The 16,649-nt window shown below is 45.4% G+C and overlaps 1 protein-coding gene and 1 long non-coding RNA gene across 3 annotated transcripts in view; one reads left to right on the top strand and one right to left on the bottom strand.

The window, feature by feature from the left end:
* The window catches only part of LOC137572593 (uncharacterized), a 38,526-nt gene extending 27,150 nt beyond the window's left edge, over positions 1–11,376 (top strand). Inside the window, exons 1-3 of one of the 2 annotated variants that reach the window (XR_011031752.1) lie at positions 10,283–10,392; positions 10,969–11,138; positions 11,250–11,376. This is a non-coding gene — a long non-coding RNA (uncharacterized lncRNA). Of the gene's footprint in view, positions 1–10,282; positions 10,393–10,968; positions 11,139–11,249 lie in introns of those variants that run through there. The other variant, XR_011031836.1, reaches the window with a different exon arrangement.
* On the bottom strand, positions 2,173–11,620 carry LOC137571860 (uncharacterized). Its single transcript, XM_068283888.1, has 2 exons — positions 11,243–11,620; positions 2,173–3,535 (listed from the first exon to the last, which is right to left on the bottom strand). The coding sequence occupies exon 2, from the start codon at positions 3,505–3,507 to the stop codon at positions 2,611–2,613; it is 897 nt and encodes a 298-aa protein (XP_068139989.1). The 5' UTR covers positions 3,508–3,535; positions 11,243–11,620; the 3' UTR covers positions 2,173–2,610.
* Positions 11,621–16,649: the final 5,029 nt, after the last annotated feature.

Raw genomic sequence — 16,649 nt, 5'->3', positions numbered from 1 at the left:
TGAAGCTCCTTGAGGTACTCACTCTTCCAGCGGCGGCAGAAAGCCTGCTGGATTGCCTTTAGTCGCTGCCATCGGTTGATCAGCGACATAGGCTCGACCAGAATTTCCGGTTCCGCAATGGCTAAGAGTGGTCCTCCAATCAGGAAATGTCCCGGGCTTAGGGCCAGTAGATCCTCTGGGTCCTCACTCATGGGAGAGATTGGCCTGGAGTTTAGGCACGCTTCGATCCTACACAGGAGAGTGGAAAGTTCCTCGAAGGTGTATTTGACAGTGGACGAGGACTTGTAAAACAGGGTCTTAAAACTTTTGACCCCTGCTTCCCACAGTCCTCCCATATGGGGCGCGCTTGGCGGAATGAACTGCCAGGATAGGATGTGCTGGGGGAATGCCTTCATTATTTCAAGCTTGGTGGCGTTCAGGAAATCTTTTTCGAGCGCCTTTGAGGCCCCTACGAAGGTTTTGCCGTTGTCGGAGTAAATGCGCTGTGGGCATTGTCTCCGTGCGACAAACCGAGAGAAGGCTGCCAGAAATCTTTCAGTGGTGAGGTCGGAGGTAGCCTCGAGATGGATTGCCTTCGTGCTGAAACACACAAAGACGCAGACATAACCCTTAGTTATGAGACACGCACGCCCGGTGTAATTTTTGATCTCGAACGGCCCTGCGAAATCAATGCCCGTGTGGGTGAAGGGCCTGGAATACGTGATGCGTTCTCGAGGGAGATCACCCATCATCTGGGTCTGTAGTCGTCGACGATGAATGATGCAGACCTTGCACCCCTTGATGTGGGACTTTACCATGTTCTTTATCCGTGGGATCCAGAATTTGGTGCGCAAATACCGCACCATCAGTTGATTGCCGCCATGCAACGTGATGTGATAGGACTGGAAGTAAAGGTGGCGGAGTCGCTGTTATAGTCAGTAAGAATGTGAAGCACAAACAGATCTCCAATATGAACACGCATCCCATTGAAAACGTAGGCATCCAAATTACTTTAAGCACTAACAAATATCTTAACTTGTTTGCCGTGTACTTTCCTGGCAACACAGCTAAATGCATACCCAGAACCTGTAACTCAACAGGAGATTCTAGTCATATGAAACAAATATATAAAAAAGACCTTAACAAATTTCTACAGCTAGATATTAAATATGTTGTCTTTGGCGGCCTAAACTCACGACATATAAACTGAAACTGTGCTCGAGCCAGCAGCTGGGGAAACATTTTCAACGAGCTTAAAACTTTAGCAAACATCACATTCTCTATCCAAATGACCCTACCTACATTCCGGCGTGCCATAAAAGTAAGCCCACCACTCTCGACTTTTGCGTAACTAATATTCCTAATCTTTAAAGTAACCAAGTCGCTCAGAAAAACCTTTCTTCTGACCACCTTCCAGTGGTTGTAAAATACTCGGACAACGTGGTACTCAGTGAGAAAATCCAATCTTCAGCAAATCTAATCGGGCGTTATTTCAGAAACTAGTCAATGATTAGCTGACCATTTCAGTTGCAAGCATCGATTGTTCACGAATCTCAACCGGTACCATCGACTCCATGGTCGATTTCTTCACCAACCTCATTTACCTAGCCTTCATAAGATACACTCTCACAGATGTGTTGAAGATGTAAAGCTTAAACTTCCCGATCACATAACTAATCTCTTCAAAATTAGAAACATGAAATTTAAAACACGTTATAATCACATATGCCACTCTATCCGAAAATAACTTTTTATATTCAATAATGAAAAGTGGAACTCAAAACTTGGCAGACTAGACAAATCTAGCAAACCTTTCTGGAACAATACTAAGGCAATCAAGAATAGAAAACAGTTTGTTCTGTCTAGTCTTACGTAGTCTTACGTCCTCATTTTCTAATCAGAGAACAATCGATGAAGTCAACAGTGCCCTAAATAGCCTCGCCTCCGTCACTAATTCAAATTCCCAAATTATGAAAATTAGAGCTAGCAAACTGAAAAGCATTCTAAATGGCATCAAAACTAAAAAATCTCCTGGGCCTGATGGCTTACACACGTTACACGTTTGCCTTAAAAACCTACCATCCAACGCTATATTATTGCGTTCTGGCTTCTGGCTTCCCTCAGGGCTCTGTTTTACGGCCAATCCTCTTCAATGTTTATACCCACTGTTCGTGGGGGGGCGGAAGGATCCAAATGAAATACAAGGAGTTGGCGGGTGCCAATTTCTTCAGTTTGTGGTGAGCGAGTGGTGAATTAAAACGCACGAAAAACTTCGGTTAAATAAACGTAGGTTTTATTATTTCTATAATATTCACAGGTAACCCGGCACACACGGAAATGATTCGGGTTGAAAGTGATTAACAAATCGTAAAAAATGCAAGAGAACGGGTGTTCGGGTGAAAGGCTCGATTCTTAGTGATGGCGGTGCCCATTGGAAAAAATCAAGTCACTCCTCCTGGTGTGACCGTAGACGCCGAGCATCAAAAAACCCTCCTCACTCCTCACCGCTCACTGCTCTTCGCCGCTCACTGCTGTTCACCCGGTGGCGTGAACATACCGCCCCCCTTGCAACATGTTGCAATTGCCACCCTGGACATATAAAGGATGGGGGACGGCAACGTCCTGGAGCGCCTAGATCCCACAGGAGCCGGAGACGACCCATCCGAACACGGTGCTCTGGGCTGCGGGAGTACCGCTATGACCGGGCACACAGCCTGGTTGGATGACCTCAGGATAGAGGTCTGCCCCGAGCACCACGGATACCGACGCCGGCCGATAGAAGTAGGGGTCGGCCAGGATCAGGGTGGCGAACTTCTCTCGGACCGGCGCCGCCACTTCCCGGATGGGAGTGCGGATGAGCAAGTCCTCTTCGACCCGGAATATAACGTTCCGTCGGAACGTCTTGTCGGACCTCGACTCGAGGACGGCCGTACAGGCTTGGTCGACCCCGACCTTGGTCACAGCTAACCCCAGGGACCGGGCAAAGGAGAGATTGATGCGGCTCTCAGCCGCACACGCATCAAGAAGGACGCGGGTCTCGAAGGATTTCGAGCCATTGCCCAACCGGAGGACTGCGGTTGGCAGGACAGTCGTCGTCCTGGCGTGGAGCAGGGAGGATAACGAAATCTCGGGTGCGCCTTCTGGGGAAGCGGAGCGGTCGGACGATGATCGGGAACGGGGTTGTAGCGGGGGTGCAGCACGCCCGGAGGGGGGTGATCGGCTGCGACGCCGGGCGGAGGCACGTCGTCTCGGCGGTTGGTCGGCCATGTGGAGCAGGGTATGGTGCCTTTGCCCGCATCGTCGGCAACCATGGCGAGTCCGACACGCGTCGGATGAATGCTCGTGTGCCAAGCAATTGGGACAATATTTATTGATGAGCACCGCCCGAAGCCGCTTTTCCCCTCGGAGGTTTAGGAAGCGCTGACACTGCCGGAGTGCATGAACCCCCCGACAGACCCGGCATCGGTACACGTTCGTGCCCTGTGGAGCTCGTTTGCTGCGGTGGTGCGGCAGACGCGTGGGGGCCATGTCGCTATGAAAGGGCGAGCTGAATGAACTGTAACGAAAGAAATTACGTATGGGGGAGTGGATTAGTCTATGCACGGGAACGAGAAACATGCACGGAGACAAGGACATTCGGAGGAAACATAGAGGGATTAGGAGTCACGATAAGGTTTTAGACTCAGGACTCCTGCTGTCTTGCAACAGAATGAGCTTCGCTACGGGTCTTCGGATAGACCCACGCGCGGTGGTGACATCAGCCACTCGGACGAGGCCGTCAGCCCCGGGCAGAGTGCGCTCAATTCGCCCTAAGCGCCACTCGTTGGAGGGGAGATGATCTTCGGACACGATCACGAGGTCGCCGGTCTGGATGCTGCGAGTCGGTGATTTCCACTTGTTTCGTTTGTGAAGCTCCTTGAGGTACTCACTCTTCCAGCGGCGGCAGAAAGCCTGCTGGATTGCCTTTAGTCGCTGCCATCGGTTGATCAGCGACATAGGCTCGACCAGAATTTCCGGTTCCGCAATGGCTAAGAGTGGTCCTCCAATCAGGAAATGTCCCGGGCTTAGGGCCAGTAGATCCTCTGGGTCCTCACTCATGGGAGAGATTGGCCTGGAGTTTAGGCACGCTTCGATCCTACACAGGAGAGTGGAAAGTTCCTCGAAGGTGTATTTGACAGTGGACGAGGACTTGTAAAACAGGGTCTTAAAACTTTTGACCCCTGCTTCCCACAGTCCTCCCATATGGGGCGCGCTTGGCGGAATGAACTGCCAGGATAGGATGTGCTGGGGGAATGCCTTCATTATTTCAAGCTTGGTGGCGTTCAGGAAATCTTTTTCGAGCGCCTTTGAGGCCCCTACGAAGGTTTTGCCGTTGTCGGAGTAAATGCGCTGTGGGCATTGTCTCCGTGCGACAAACCGAGAGAAGGCTGCCAGAAATCTTTCAGTGGTGAGGTCGGAGGTAGCCTCGAGATGGATTGCCTTCGTGCTGAAACACACAAAGACGCAGACATAACCCTTAGTTATGAGACACGCACGCCCGGTGTAATTTTTGATCTCGAACGGCCCTGCGAAATCAATGCCCGTGTGGGTGAAGGGCCTGGAATACGTGATGCGTTCTCGAGGGAGATCACCCATCATCTGGGTCTGTAGTCGTCGACGATGAATGATGCAGACCTTGCACCCCTTGATGTGGGACTTTACCATGTTCTTTATCCGTGGGATCCAGAATTTGGTGCGCAAATACCGCACCATCAGTTGATTGCCGCCATGCAACGTGATGCGGTGGGCGAATGCGACAAGCAGGCGAGTGAAATGAGTACTATATGGGAGGAGAATAGGGTGACGTTCATCATATCGGAGGGACTCAGCGGCCCGGAGTCGTCCGCAGGAGCGGAGTAACCCATGCTGGTCGAGAAATGGGTTCAGATTGAGTAGAGTGCTGGATGATGGCAGGGGTCGCCCTTCGCCCAGGGCCCGTATCTCCGCGAGGTATTCCCGCCGCTGAGAGGTCCGAATCAAGGCGCGCTCGGCGGAAAGAAGTTCGTCATTGTTGAGGCGAACCGTGGAAGGCGTCGAAATCCTCTTGGTGGCGAAGCGTAGGATGTACGCGATGACTCGTAGAGCCCTACCATAATTCGAGAAACGTTCGCTGACGTCCTCGAGTAGGGTGGTCGCGGTGGTGTGGCACTGGACCCGTTGCTCCAGCTGGGTGTCTGGGAGTTCGTTATGGGGAGTTGGCCAATACTCGGGGGCTCTCTGGAGCCAGTCCGGCCCATGCCACCAGAGGCTGCTGGCCGATAGCTCGGCCGCGGAGACTCCACGGCTCGCCAGATCAGCGGGGTTGTCCTCGGAGCGCACATGTGACCAGCTTTGGCCACTAGTGCTTTCGGAGATCCTGGATACGCGATTGGCCACGAAGGTGGACCAACTGCACGGAGGTTTATTGAGCCAAGCCAACACGATGGTAGAGTCGGTCCAAAACTGGGAGGTTGCAGGTCGGACTGGAAGTTCAGGAACGATCGACGCCCAGAGATCGGCTAGCAGAACCGCTCCGCACAACTCTAGCCGAGGCAGCGAGACTGTTTTGACTGGAGCTACACGGGTCTTAGCCGTTAATAAATGGACGTCTACTTGATTGCCGTACCGAACCCGCACATATAGGGCCGCTCCATACGCTTTCTGTGACGCGTCACAGAAGCCATGAAGCTCCCACGAGAGCTTATCGCTGGTGTTTAGCCAACGGGGAATGCGGAGTCGACTGAGGCCTGGGTAATCCTGCAGGAATTCATGCCATTGCTGCAGCAGGAGAGGCGGCAGAACATCATCCCAGCCCAGTTCGGTAAGCCAGATTTGCTGCATGAATATCTTCGCTCGGATGACAAATGGGGCTAGCCACCCAGCGGGGTCGAAGAGCTTAGCGATATGGGACAGAACCTGCCTCTTGGAGATCGACTCCTTCAAGGGGGGGTCCGCTGTGGTGAAGAAGAAGACGTCCTCAGCAGCTTGCCATCGAATACCCAAGGTTTTTGCGGTGCTCGCGTCTTCCAGCTCGAGAAAGTCCTCTCGCAGCAGGTGCTCTCTAGGAATGGCTTGAAGGACTTCCTTCTTATTGGAAGTCCACTTCCGAAGCGGGAATCCCGCAGATTGGAGGACCGCTTGAAGCTCTCGTATGGCGAGACGAGCGTCGGCTTCAGTGTGAGCGCCGGCAAGGACATCACCAACATACATGTAGTTCCGAAGGATTTCGCTCGCCTGAGGATACATCGTTTGCACGTCTTGTGCCAGTTGTAAAAGGACTCGGATCGCCAAGAATGGCGCGCAGTTAACCCCAAACGTGACAGTTTGTAACTCGTAATCCTGAATATTGCCGCAGCGGTCTCGGTAGAGGATCCGCTGAAAGGGGATATGCCTGGGATCGACTCGGATTTGTCGATACATCTGCGTTATGTCGGCATTGAAAACGAATTGAAAGAACCGCCATTTCAGTACCTGAAGCGTGAGGTCGGCCTGAAGAGTAGGACCGGTGTGCAAGACATCGTTGAGGCTGATGCCTTGTGTGGAGGGGCTCGACGCGTTAAATACCACGCGTACCTTAGTGGTGGTGCTATCGGGCTTAAACACCGCATGATGGGGGAGATAGAAGTTTTTCCCATCTTGAGGCGGCGTCACCCGAATCATATGACCCAATTCCTCGTACTCTTGAATAATGGCATCGTACTGCGTTTTTAGAACCGGATCCTTGAGAAGGCGTGCTTCATTCCGCAGGAATTGAGCCAGCGCGATCGGTCTTGAGTGGCCCAAGTCAACGCTATTCGGATCTTTGAACGGTAGGGACACAACATATCGGCCGTCCTTTCCCCTTTGGGTGGTCTCCTGGAAGTTCCGCTCGCAGAATGCGTCATCCTCCTTTTCCGGCTTTGCGGGAAGGTCTTCCACCTCCCAAAACTTGGTGAGGAGTACATCAAGCTTTGCTTCGGGACTAACTCGCGTCTGTGCCGCGAAAACGGATCTAGACACCGGGGGGGTCAGGAGTGATAGCCCCACACAGAACCCATCCAAAGATGGTTTCTAGCCCGACAAAATCACCAATATCCTTTTTGATCCGTTCTCCGAGGATGTGGGGAAACAGGTCTACACCGATGATCATGTCAATAGGCGCGGGCTTGTTGTAGTACGGGTCAGCCAGGGGGCGATCGAGGCACTGCGTCGGAACCGTATTAAGGAATGGAGCTGTTGGAATGGCCCCTGACAATTTGGATACGACCAGGGCGGAGACCTCAATCTTGTTCAATCTGTCACACGGGGGAGACAGCATTAGCAGACACACCTTGTCGGCGCAGCCTCCATCACTCTGGCCCATGCCAGTAACCGCGGCGTCTACTGGGTAGAAGGGGGGCTGGACCATGCTGAAGACACGTTCGGAGAGAAAAGTTGAATCGGCTCCCGAGTCGATCAACGCCCGAATATGATGATCCACACCACGATGGTGCAGAGTGACAATCGCAGTGCCTAAAAGGCCTCTGCCTGGGGTAGATGCAAAATAACTTTGAGCATTTGTGAGCTGGTCGCTCGCGGACGGGCGCTCTGTGGCGCTGGATGGTGGGACTTGCGCAGCGGATGGCGAGGGCACGGACACATCACTAGGATGCAACAGCGTATGATGACGTTCCTTGCAGGTATGGCAATTATGCGCACTGGAGCAGCCCTTCACTTGATGACCGCGGGCAAAACAGTTCAGACAAAGTCCCTGCTGTCTAATGGTTTCCAGCCGCCTCTGAACAGGCATATCAAGGAAACTAGGGCAGAGCCGTATTGGGTGATTTTCCCGATGGCACAGCTTGCAAGACGCCGATTTGAGCTGAGCTTTCGCTGGAAACGCTTGGACTTTCATCGTTGCAGAGGATTTGCGGGGACCAATGGGGATGGCTTGGACACTTGGGGCCGACTTATGTTCTTCGGTGGCATCCAGGACACGATACCGATCGGTAAGAAATTGGTTCAAATCGGACCACGTTGAGACGACAGTCTTATGGGGCACTGATTGCTCCCACAGGAGGATTGTGGCCTTCGGCAATTTACTAGTGCAGATGGCGATAAGTAGGACATCCCAATTCTCAGTACTAACACCCGAACGCTCAAGTGCGGTAAGACACCCTTGAAACGCGGTCTGCAGCTCTCGCAAGGATTTGCCCGACTCTTGTGCCACCGCGGGAATCTGAAGGAGTTGTCTGGCTTGAGTCATGACCAGCAGACGGCTGTTTTCGTACCGTGCGGTGAGGTTCTCCCACCCGGCCTGGAAACCCTCATTCGTCAGGGGGACTTAGCCACGATGGTTCTCGCTTCCCCTCGCGTCTTGGCGTTCAAGTGATAGAGCTTCTCCACTTGTGACAAATACGGATTGGCGATATAAATGGCGGCGAACAAATCGCGGAATGTGGGCCATGCTAGGCTGTCGCCATCAAATGTCTCTACCTCACACGGAGGAACTCTATGCCCCGGTGGCCCCGACGGAGCGGTTGGCTGACGCCTAGGAGTCGTCATCTGTGCCGAGAGCTGTTCGATGCGTTCTCCGAACAACGTCCCGCATCGCACATATGCCGCGTAAGCGGATTCGTGCTTCGCCTTGATGTGGCTTATGTTTGCCAAGCTTTCCTCGTCGGCTTGGATTGTCAAGGCCTTGTGACAACGGGAGTATTCCATCTCGACAGTTGACCAAAGGGATTTGAGCTGCTCTAAGTGCATTTTAATGGAAAACAAGGGCACTTCAGAAGTTAGAGCTTCACTCTCGCGAGCTTCAAACAGAGTCAATGCGTCGCACGCTATAACGAAATCGGAAAGGGACATTCTGGAGTGTTCTCTACGCTGTTGTGATACGGATCGGGTGACGGGAGCGTCAGAACAGTGCGTCACAACAACGTGCGGAATCTGGGTCTGAGTTGAAAGCTTGGAACGACCTTTGTGTTCCCTCGAGTCTTTAACCGAGAATCTGCGACCCTCAGGTAAGCTGGACGAAGACGGACGGGACCTTGGGGATTCGCTGCGGCTGCGAACTGACGAGAACTTGCGCGAAATATCCGTACGCTTCACGGTCACCGGAGTTGTCGGAGGCCGAACCTTCTCCGGAGTTGCAGAGGGAGACGAAAGACTGTTGGACTTCGGCGCAGTCTTGGACGGCTCCGTTGACATACTCAGGGGACGACCTTACCGACGAACACCGCGTTTGTGCGCGTCCCTTTTTTTTTGTTTTGGAAGTGAGAAGTGGACTGTATGGGGACGCAAGAACTTCCTCACTGTGCACCGCAGGATTGCGGGAGAATTTTCTCGCGTGTGGCTCGGAAACGAAGCCCCTTTAATGGAGATAGATGCGGAATAATATACGAACGCACGAATGGGGATTGAAAATTACCGATGGGAGTACGTATAAAACAAAACACGGATGAAATATATAAATAAAGATGTATAGGATAAAAGGAAAATACGTTTTTATATAAATCTGGATCTGGATACATATGTGTGCGCAGAATAATGGCCGGAAAAAATTGTATATATAATTTATAAATATGGACGGAGATATAAATATGGGCCCGATAGTGCTGGAAAAAATATATATATATGTATTTATTTAGAAATATGGGCGGATATATATATGAGCGCAAAAGGCTGGCCGGAAAAAATATATATATAGTTTTTAAATATGAACGGATATATAAATATGGGCCCGATAGTGCTGGAACAAATTTATATGTGTTTATTTATAAATATGGGCGGATATATATATGAGCGCAAAATACTGGCCGAAAAATTATATATATAATTTATAAATATGGACGGATATATAAATATGGGCCCGATAGTTCTGGAAAATATATATGTATTCATTTATAAATATGGGCGGATATATAAATATGGACCCGATAGTGCTGGAAAAAATATATATGTATTTATTTATAAATATGGGCGGATATATATATATGAGCGCAAAAAGTTGGCCGGAAAAATTATATAAATAATTTATAAATATGGACGGATATATAAATGTGGGCACGATAGTGCTGGAAAAATATATATGTATTGTTTTATAAATATGGGCGGATATATAATTAGGCGAAAAAGGAGAATCGGAAATAATGTGATTTAAATTTGGCGCGCTTGAGCCGCCTATCGATATCACGACTCGACTCACGTGTCACCACTACTCCGAAAACAGCTGTCGGCCGCTGTTTATATATTTGGTTTTTGATTTTGTTGTTTAATTATGTATGTGAATAATTTTTTTTTTGTGGTTGTGCGGAAAACCAAGAACAAAAGAACGCTTTTACACACCGCGAGTGTTGTGCGCAAATAAAACAACCGATCAATGCATATGGACAGATGCTTTGATCTATGTGTGTACGTACATGCATAAGTACACAGGTGAGTATAGATATGTATGCACACGCGTTGTTCACAACAACAAAAAAAAAAACGTAAGTAATTGTAATTTAATTGGATGTGGGGTTGTGTTAAATCAATGCGCGACACCGAAATGTATTATGTGTTGTGGATATGTACATATGTATGTGCAATGTATGACTATGTAAGCATATACATATGTATGTATGTACGTATGTAAGCAAGTGCACCGGTATCCAAAGACGCGCGTGAGGAAATTAATTTCGCACCTAATTCGAACGCGCAAGAAATCGCGGTGCATACGTGAAGTGCTATTTAAAAAAAAAGAATATTTTTTTTGCCTTTTGTGTCGTGGTAAATGTGCGAAGGGATTGTATGTATATGGATATGTATGTACATATGCGCGTACATCAACAGGTGACGATGTATGTATGTACGTAGATACGCGCGTGCGGAAATAAGTTTGGCATTAAAGATAATTATTCCAACACATAAGAAAACGCGGTGAACACTTTGATTTTTATTTTTCCCTATTTTTTATAACACTTTAATAATTTTTTTTTTTTTTTTAAACTTTTACGCGGATTTGGCAAACAGCTGTGGAAATTACATGTACATGTGAATGCATATGTAAAAAAGGTGGATTTGGACAAGTGCGAGGAAAAAAAAAACATAAATAAAAATGGATAATCGTGGAATGTAAAATGAGAACGTTGGACAATCACGCTAAGGATTAGGAACTACCATGAAACCTTGGAACAGGTCAGGTATGTACATACAATATGTAAAAGTGTGTAGGTCGCTATGGAGAAGCGGGAAAACCTCACACTTTTAGTAGTATGTAAATGAAATGAATAATGAAATTTTGTACTTATCAGGAATTCCGCCGATGCAAGCTGGAGGAGCGGAAGGATATCCGGCTCGAAGGACCAATGTTCGTGGGGGGCGGAAGGATCCAAATGAAATACAAGGAGTTGGCGGGTGCCAATTTCTTCAGTTTGTGGTGAGCGAGTGGTGAATTAAAACGCACGAAAAACTTCGGTTAAATAAACGTAGGTTTTATTATTTCTATAATATTCACAGGTAACCCGGCACACACGGAAATGATTCGGGTTGAAAGTGATTAACAAATCGTAAAAAATGCAAGAGAACGGGTGTTCGGGTGAAAGGCTCGATTCTTAGTGATGGCGGTGCCCATTGGAAAAAATCAAGTCACTCCTCCTGGTGTGACCGTAGACGCCGAGGATCAAAAAACCATACCTAAAACTTCAAACTGTGAGCTATCCCTGTTCGCAGATGATACAGCCACTTTTTGTGCTAATGCCCAGTATGCTGACATTAAGTTTTCTCTTCCAACAGCACTCAATATACTTGAATCTTACTACCACAAATGGAAAATAAAAGTCAATTCAATCAAAACGAACGCTTTATCTTTCTTTACCAAAAAAAAAAACCCTGTTTTCTCCCCAATGACTCTTTAAATATTTGCAACAGCACGATTCAATGGGTAGATTCAGTAAGCTACCTGGGAATTACGTTTGATAAAAAGCTCACATTCAAATTCAACATCGGGCTTACAATTAACAAAATGAATAAATTAGTTTGCCTTCTATACTCAACAATAAACCGAAAGTCTAAGCTATAAAATTAATCATCTTAAAAAATATTTTCATGCCCATTCTACTGTTTGGTCCTTCCACTTGGGGCATCTGTGCTGCTATGCACATCAGTAAATTGCAGGTGTGCGAAAATAAGCTTCTAAAACTCTTGTTAGATCTACCATACTTCACCAGAACAGCTAGCCTCTACGAATCGACAGGTCTTAAAACTATTAAACAATCAATAAATAACTGATTTGGGTGATTGAGCATCATCATTATTTGTGTGCTTTTTATTATCTGGGGCAGATAAAGTATGAAAATTGTCAGGATCGGACCACTATATCATATAGCTCTAGAGTAAACATTTTCAAAAAAATTTCATAAAAATTGAAGTATTACCATGATTTGCTAATGTGATAGGTTCGGATATAAAACATAAGATCCCAAAATTTCAATCCGATCGGATAAATAGAACACAAGTTACAGTCAATATAAATCGGGTCAATCGCTGCCGGCAGCGCTTCTTGCTGCCTACCACGTCGTCATCAAATCAACAGAGCACATGCATACACACACAGACACAACGCTACATAAACTGTACGTGCGAGCGTTTCTTTGATTAGAAAAAATTGTAGTAAAAAAAGTAATAATGTTTTGTTTGAATTTTAAACATGTAAAATTATTATTGCCAACGACTGTAAGGGTATATAAACTTCGGCATAGCCGAAGTTAGCTCCTTTGATATTTCTACCCATAGCCGTCAAAGAGTAAAACCTACAGTAGAATACGGTTATGACGACGCTCGTAATATACGGAAGACGTTCTTTTTTTTGTGTTGATTTTCTATAGTTTCGATACGCATCGCTGTCGCAGGTCTCCGCATATTGGGACTATATACATCTGATAGGTAAATATTTCACCTACCTAGTGTATGTAGTCCGGTATTGATACTCGTTGAGTCTTGCTAGTTTTATTCCATCAAAGTTCAAAAAATGCCAATATTTAGTACATTTTTTAAACGCTTCTAGTTCAATAACTATTTAAGTAATTATTAAAATTTATGAAACATGCTATTAATAAAGAACATACTTTTCAGATAAAACCAAAAAATCCAAGATCGATTGTTGAAATCGCCCAATATTCAGTTTTAAAGTTGCGATTTTTTTTAAAAATTATCATTTTTTCCTTTTCACTAAAAATGTCTCAACTTTGGGCGCCTCTAGCACCCATAAATCTCAACCGATTTAAAAAATTTTTCGGATTCATAATCTCTGAAGTATTTCCTATCGATTGCATATATAATTTTTGCCAAACGCGATCATGAAAAAACGTATTTTTGCAACGCTATCCGAGCAGAGGCCCAACTGTGCGTCGTTCCTATGGGAGCTATATGATTTAGTCACTCGATCTTGATCAAATTTTGCACAGTCGTTTATGGGTGTAACAAACTTATTAATATTTCATTAGCAACAATAGCTTTAAAATTGTAGGTGTAGTAAACGTCATAATATTAATATCGCCGACTTAAGTATGCCTTGCACCAGTAAAACAAATATATTTTAATGTTCAAATGCTTTTTACAAGTTTAACTCAGTATATCGCTTACATAAGCATTTGCGCACCCTTGCGCACCCCCACCAGCCAACGACCAACTCCATCCTTTTCGAAAAATTTTTGTATGCATAACTTGACTCTTTTTTGTACGATGTGGATAAATTTTGGTATGTTGCTGAATATTAATATCAAATTTAAGTGTGCCCAATTTGGCATAAGGTAGAAAATTATCGGAAATAATCGAGTTTTTTCAAATTACAGGGGCGGTAAGGGGAGTGGCAAAATCTTTACGAATACAAAATGAGCGCATTTACAAAACAAATATTCATATCAAGTATGGAGTCTCTAGCTAGAATAGTCTTTGAGATAAACGTTTTTATACCCTTGCAAAGGGTATTATAAAACTGGTCAGATGTTTGTAACGCACAGAAGGAGTAACGAACAGAAGGAGACGTTTCCGACCCCATAAAGTATATATATTCTTGATCAGCATAAGAAGCGGAGTCGACATAGCCATGTCCGTCTGTCCGTCCGTGCGTATGCGTTTTACTCAGCCACCTTAAAAGATATCGGGCTGAAATTTTTTTCTGTGCTTTTTATTATCTGGCGCAGATCAAGTATGAGAATTATTAGAATCGGACTACTATATCATATAGCTCCAGAACAAACATTTTCATAAAAATTGGAGTATCGCTATGAAATTTACATATGTGATAATATTAGATATAAAACCCCAGATCCCAAAATTGGAATCGGATCGGATAAATATAACACAAGTTACAGTCAATATAATAATCGGCGCTGCTCCCAGCTCTGCCGGCAGCGCTGCTTGCTTGCGTCATACGTCATCAACAGAGCACATGCATACACACACAGACGCAACGCTACATGAACAGTATGTGTATCATTAATTTAAAAATAAACTTGATCACTTTACATACTACAAAAGTCTGCATACCAAATTTGGTGGCTCTAACTTTTACAGTCTCCGAGATCTGTAGGTGTTCATACGAACAGACGGACGGACAGAAAGACGGACATGGCTAAATCGACTCAGCTTCTCATGCTGATCAAGAATATGTATACTTTCTCGTTCTGTGCCAATTTTTTTAATACCCCCTGCAAGGGTATTAAAATTGCTAACATGATAAGGTTATACGAATAAGGAAAAATTGTTTTTTGTTTGTAATCATATATTTGGTTGTAATAAATAAATAAACGACTTTTATGCTAGTACACGAGGTTGTGTTATGGTCGTGATGGCCGAGTCTAAGATTAAGTGGTTTAAGTGCGCTGGCGCCGTTTCGGCGGGTGTTGGTAAAATGTGTAAGAGTAGCACTAAGTGTGTATTGGTGCATCTTCGAGTATATTCTTAAGAATCGTAATTCCAGGAAGATGCCGATGTTGCATTATCTTTAATATGCGTTGCTGTTGGTTCGCCTATGTTTTGTAGTTTGGGAATCTCCCGTTTTAGCGAGGCGACAGCAACAGAAGCTTTAACTAAACCCTTTATAGTTAGCAAGAAAAATGATATGACTTTGGGCTATTAATATCGGAATTGTCCAATGCGAACCTAGATTGCCGCTATGAGCGCTAGTGAAGACCCGGACACCATTGAAGTTAAGTTATTTATTCAATTAGTAAGTTTAAGAATATCTTGTAAAGGGGGAAGTACTGATGTTAATAATATTTTTACTTTATTAAATTCCGGAAGCCCAGTAAATTTTACTAGTAGAGTGTTGATGCCGAATTTGGATTGCGATAAATAAGTTTAAAGTTCTTTTCATGGGCTGAGGGGAGGCTCTATTCTGACTATTCAAACAGTCAAATGTTTAGTTGTAGTATATTCATATCTAAAATTAATTAATACAAACAGTTCAACTTGTAACACTTTGTTGCAAGTATAAACAATTAAATATGTATGCAATAAAATATAAGTGCTTAAATATGTAGAAGCAAGCAACAACAAGCAGAACAACATCGATGACATTCCCGTTTCGGAATCTGACGGAAACGGACGCACCAACGCTAGATGAAGCGTTAGAGTTGTTTCCCAACGATTGAGCTGAGTACAGGGCTCGAAAGGAAAAAACCAACACCAATCAAGAAGAAAACAAAAAGAAGAGGCCAGGTACGTAAGCTACTGCTGCAGAAGAAACTGGAAGTAGACTTACTGGCCACCTTAAAGACGGAGGAGGACCGACTACGCTGCATAGAGCGTATTGATCAACTGAAAGCTGAACTTCGCCAAATAGACAATGGGCCGCAGAAATGCGTAAGCCTTAACTTGCCTTATTTAATAATTATAATTATAAGCCTCTATCAGTAAGTTGATGCACGAAAGTGCAGCTTGTGAATTACTAACTCTTTGATAGACTTTTACTAACAATGTGGTTAAAGGTTTAAAAACAAACCAGAGGGCCGGGGATAATTCAAAGATTGAATACCCTTGCAACTTTTTTGGTAACTCTTTCCTAACCCATCAATGTGGAAGAACGTTTTATATAAAAAGGCTTATGTTTGCGAAAGAATGGCCTACAATCTTAGGAAATAACGAAGATATTGATCATAGTCACTGTTTTCGACCGATCGTTTCTATGGGAGCTATATGATATAGTCACCCGATCTTTATCAAATTTGTTACAGTCATTAATATATATATATTAAATTAAGAAATGTTTAATTTAAAAGCAACCGCGTTAAAAGTAACGAAGTTATTTACAAAAGTCACTGTTTTCGACCGAGCAAGCCAGTACGCCCAAGAGGTCGAAAAGTTTACTGAATCTCTGGAAGGAGCCTTTATACACGATAGTACACCCGTCGAAGTGGCTAAAAAATATACACGTTCAATCGCTACAGATGCTCTAACAAAGAACTGCTACTAAAAACAGGCATATTCCGTGACATGAACGAACTTACAACAAAGTTCGTAGACAGTTGCACTTCAGAAACAGGACAGACGAACTCAGTCCTGCACTACCGTCAGCATCAATACAACAGAAATGGACAAAATAATTACCGAGGCAAAGGTAATTATCAAAATAATGGTTATAGGGGTAATAATAATACAGGTGGATATCGTGGCAACTCACGATACAATAACCACCAAGAAACAATTCCAAG

The sequence above is a fragment of the Drosophila tropicalis genome, unplaced genomic scaffold, assembly GCF_018151085.1.
Source record: "Drosophila tropicalis isolate 14030-0801.00 unplaced genomic scaffold, ASM1815108v1 contig_1, whole genome shotgun sequence".
In the NCBI taxonomy this organism is placed as follows: domain Eukaryota; kingdom Metazoa; phylum Arthropoda; class Insecta; order Diptera; family Drosophilidae; genus Drosophila; species Drosophila tropicalis.
This window is presented reverse-complemented; position numbering and strand designations above follow the sequence as displayed.

Coding starts and splice junctions, on each gene's coding strand:
- LOC137571860 (XM_068283888.1), bottom strand. CDS start 3,507: ATGGCCCCCACGCGTCTGCCGCACCACCGCAGCAAACGAGCTCCACAG.